General features: G+C 40.9%; 1 protein-coding gene across 1 annotated transcript in view; it reads right to left on the bottom strand.

Annotated features, from left to right (window-relative positions):
- The window catches only part of grin2ca (glutamate receptor, ionotropic, N-methyl D-aspartate 2Ca), a 69,648-nt gene that overhangs the window by 37,194 nt on the left and 27,454 nt on the right, over nucleotides 1-5,000 (bottom strand). The window contains exon 4 of the mRNA XM_076299100.1: nucleotides 352-563. Coding sequence (XP_076155215.1) covers nucleotides 352-563 — 212 coding nt within the window. The remainder of the gene's footprint in view (nucleotides 1-351; nucleotides 564-5,000) is intronic.

Here is a 5,000-nt window from a genome sequence, read left to right as displayed (position 1 = left end):
GTGTGTGTGTAGAGTGTGTGTAGGGTGTGTGAGTAGTGTATGTGTAGAGTGTGTGTAGTGTGTGTGTGTAGAGTATGTGTAGAGTGTGTGTAGTGTGTGTGTGTAGAGTGTGTGTAGTGTGTGTGTAGGGTGTGTGTTTGGTGTGTGAGTAGAGTGTGTGTAGTGTGTGTGTAGAGTGTGTGTAGGGTGTGTGAGTAGTGTATGTGTAGAGTGTGTGTAGTGTGTGTGTGTAGTGTGTGTGTAGTGTGTGTGTAGGGTGTGTGTTTGGTGTGTGAGTAATGTGTACTGTACTTCAGGCTGCTATGTGGACTCTGGCCTGTCAATCACAGGTATAGAGATGGAGTCACTCACGCTTCCGTCTTGTTGGACTGCCGACGACACGGCACTGTGTTGCTGAGGCAGGTCCCGGTTGCCGCGTCGACCGCCTCCACGATGACGAAGGGCCGCTCCTCGAGGGTGGCGACGGTGAGGTGGCGGTTATCGGACACCTGCTCCAGGTACGTCCCGTAGCGCGGCCACACAGGGTACCGCATCTGCAGAATACCCGACTCATAACGCCCCACCTGAGAGAGAGAGAGAGAGAGAGAGAGAGGGAGAGAGAGAGAGAGTGGGTGTGAGATGGAGAGAGAGGGAAAGAGAGGGAAGGAGAGAGGGAGAGGAAGAGAAAGAAAGACATCAGATTTTCATGTAACAGATAACCAATCTGCACAGGGATCAGAGGAGGAGGGAGAGGAGAGAATCCATTCATCTGCACTGCTGTGCTGTGTGGACGTCTGTCTGTATGTCTGGGAAGTGCACTGTGCACAAGTGGACCACACAAACAAAGGACACATAGGAATGTAATTGCTGTTTTTGTAAAGGAATGCCTACAGTCAGTACTGTTCAGTGAAGGACTAGTGGAGCAGGGTTAACAAGCTCCAAGCCAGAGATCCTAACGAGCTCAAGAGAACAGCAGAAATATAACGAGCTCAAGACTACAGCAGGATTCTAACGAGCTCAAGACTACAGCAGGATTCTAACGAGCTCAAGACTACAGCAGGATTCTAACGAGCTCAAGACTACAGCAGGATTCTAACGAGCTCTAAACCAGAGATTCTAACGAGCTCAAGACTACAGCAGGATTCTAACGAGCTCAAGACTACAGCAGGATTCTAATGCTATCTGAACCAGAGAGTCTAACAAGCTAAGAACCAGAACATCACTGTGAAGAGGTCCAAATGAGACCAGAATTCTAACGAGGTCAGGACTAAAACAGGACTCTAACGAGGTCTGGACTAAAACCGGATTCTAATGAGGTCTGGTCTAGAACAGGATTCTAACGAGGTCTGGTATTGCCACTTCCCAGTGACGAATGGCTTATGCTGAGATCTCAAAGGTGCAAGTCAAGTGTGAATGTACTTCTGATAACATAGCTGAAGTCCTCTGCTCCTGCATCTGATAACGGAACCAAAATCCTCAGCTCCTGAATCTGCACCTGATGAAGAGCAGCTCTTCTCTAGACACAAGAGTACCGGGCTCTAGAGTTAAGTCACTTCTCTCTCTCTCTCACTCCCTCCCCCCTCTCCCTCTCTCTCTCCCTCTCTCTCTATCTCTCTCTTTTCCAGTATCCCTGCAGTAGTGGGCAGGTGTTGTGTCCCTTTGTGTTTCATCAAACATCTGTTCTCTCTGCAAAACACTCACAGCTCCTTAGTGTTCACACACACACACACACACACACACACACACCTCTCTCTTACAACAAATGAACATATACGACATTAGCGCAAATAAAACACATTACACCACCCTTAGTCAAATGAACACATCACACCACGCTTAGTCACATTAACATATCACACCACGCTTAGTCAAATGCCACACTTAGTCACATTAACATATCACACCACGCTTAGTCAAATTAACACATCACATCACGCTTAGCCAAATTAACACATCACACCACGCTTAGTCAAATTAACACATCACATCACGCTTAGTCAAATTAACACATCACATCACGCTTAGTCAAATTAACACATCACACCACGCTTAGTCACATTAACACATCACACCACGCTTAGTCAAATGAACACATCACATCACGCTTAGTCACATTAACACATCACACCACACTTAGTCACATTAACACATCACACCACACTTAGTCAAATGAACACATCACACCACGCTTAGTCACATTACTGTAACACATTACACCACGCTTAGTCAAATTAACACACAACACGCTTAGTCAAATGAACACATCCAAATTAACACATCACACCACACTTAGTCAAATTAACACATCCAAAGTAACACATCACATCACGCTTAGTCAAATTAACACAATCACACCACACTTAGTCAAATTAACACATCTAAATTAACACATCACACCACACTTAGTCAAATTAACACATCCAAATTAACACATCACAGCACACTTAGTCAAATTAACACATCACACCACACTTAGTCAAATTAACACATCCAAAGTAACACATCACATCACGCTTAGTCAAATTAACACATCACACCACACTTAGTTAAATTAACACAATCACACCACACTTAGTCAAATTAACACATCTAAATTAACACATCACACCACGCTTAGTCAAATTAACACATCCAAATTAACACATCACAGCACACTTAGTCAAATTAACACATCACACCACACTTAGTCACAACACATCACACACACTTAGTCAAATTAACACATCACACCACACTCAGTCAAATGAACACATCACACCACACTTAGTCAAATTAACACATCACACCACGTTTAGTCAAATTAACACATCCAAATTAACACATCACACCACACTTAGTCACATTAACACATCACACACGCTTAGTCAAATGAACACATCACACCACACTTAGTCACATTAACACATCACACCAAGCTTAGTCAAATTAACACATCACACCACACTTAGTCAAATGAACACATCACACCACGCTTAGTCAAATGAACACATCACACCACACTTAGTCACATTACTGTAACACATCACACCACCACGCTTAGTCAAATGAACACATCCAAATTAACACATCACACCACAATTAGTCAAATTAACACATTCAAATTAACACATCACACCACACTTAGTCAAATGAACACATCACACCACGCTTAGTCAAATTACAGTTTTTCCCGATCGTTTTGATACCTGTGTCAACTCTGATTTTTTTTTTAGTTTAGTTTAGTTTATTTGACAAACCATTAAAATACATGTTGGTACAAATCATGCATTAAAACAGTGTCAAGGATAGCACAAAAAGTCATAGACTTATTTCCATTGTGGTCCTTGATCTTAACGTACATACAATAAACAACACTTATAACACATAGCACAACATAACATTTAAAACACATACCCAAACTCATAAAACTACATGACACATTACTCAAACTCAACAAACCCTCCCACCCCTACCTACCCACCCACCTGCCTACCTATTCTTGGATTTTAGCTAAAAGCCATTTCCTGACATTCTTTTTAAAACTGTATGGGCTTGTGTTCTGTTTGATAAATAAAGGCAGATCGTTCCACTCCAGTGCTCCTGTATAAGCAAATGAGCATTGCCCCATACTGGTTCTACACCTCGGAGGTTGCAGGTTGGCTACGCTAGCCCTAGTCCTATGATTATGAGATTCCCCTGAAGATTCCCCTGAAACTCTGAAATCACGCTCTCAAAACAGTTAACACCCTTGTCTGAACAAAAACACTCTGGACAAAATGACACATTTTGCTTGCAAAAGGCTGTTACTCTCTGAAAACACTTAAAACATGCAGCAAAAGCAAATCTTCCCTTCAAACACTACAACTTGTTGCCAATTAAAAAACACTCTTTAATCAATCATTACACACTGGACAACAAAATGCAAGATCTAGTTCTCAAAATGAACATTTTTGCTATGTCTGTTCCATTGCTTTCTCATTTTTCTGGTATCAAAAAAAAAACTGAAAAAACAAAATGTACTGAATAAAAAAATAATTTATTCATTCCTCCAAAGATAACTGCCATTGACATGTAAGACATACAGTAAATACCTAGCAAGATACAGTAAATTTCATTGAACTACAACTTGGTCATTTTTCATCGAAATAGACCTACAGTAAATACCTTTTGTACTGTTTTCTCCCCCAAATAGACAATACAGTACTTTGTCTAAATGTGCATTAGCTCCATACTTGCCTAAATAGCAACACAGAACAGACATCTCTTATGTATAATGAATAATTGCTGATTGAATAATTGTGCAAAGGAGTTTCACACAGGTGTATCAGAGATTCAGACTTAAACAAGAAATATATACCACCTGTGAAAAGATGTTTTCCTTTTGTTAAGCATGGGAAAACCAATAGAGTTTGGGGCTTTTTTGAATGACACCTGTGTTAACTGTTTTGCAAAAGGGTGTGAGAAATGTGTGAACCCAATGAAAATGTGTGAACACATTCGCAAGAGATGACTTCCGCTGTGCAAAGAAAGTAGTCATGAAGACCAAGTGGGTTCCAGTTTACTTAAGCAGGTAAAAGCAATCGAGAAAAACTGTAACACACCACGCTTAGTCAAATTAACACATCACATCACGCTTAGTCAAATTAACACATCACATCACGCTTAGTCAAATTAACACATCACACCACGCTTAGTCAAATGAACACATCACATCACGCTTAGTCAAATTAACACATCACATCACGCTTAGTCAAATTAACACATCACACCACGCTTAGTCAAATTAACACATCCAAATTAACACATCACAGCACACTTAGTCAAATTAACACATCACACCACGCTTAGTCAAATTAACACATCACACCACGCTTAGTCAAATTAACACATCACACCACACTTAGTCAAATTAACACATCACACCACGCTTAGTCAAATTAACACATCACACCACGCTTAGTCAAATTAACACATCCAAATTAACACATCACAGCACACTTAGTCAAATTAACACATCACACCACGCTTAGTCAAATTAACAC

Source organism: Alosa pseudoharengus, unplaced genomic scaffold (genome assembly GCF_046254945.1).
Source record: "Alosa pseudoharengus isolate Yale_2024_CS ecotype anadromous, Long Island Sound unplaced genomic scaffold, YU_APseudo_1.1 YU_APseudo_1.1_scf_21, whole genome shotgun sequence".
Lineage (NCBI taxonomy): Eukaryota > Metazoa > Chordata > Actinopteri > Clupeiformes > Clupeidae > Alosa > Alosa pseudoharengus.
This window is presented reverse-complemented; position numbering and strand designations above follow the sequence as displayed.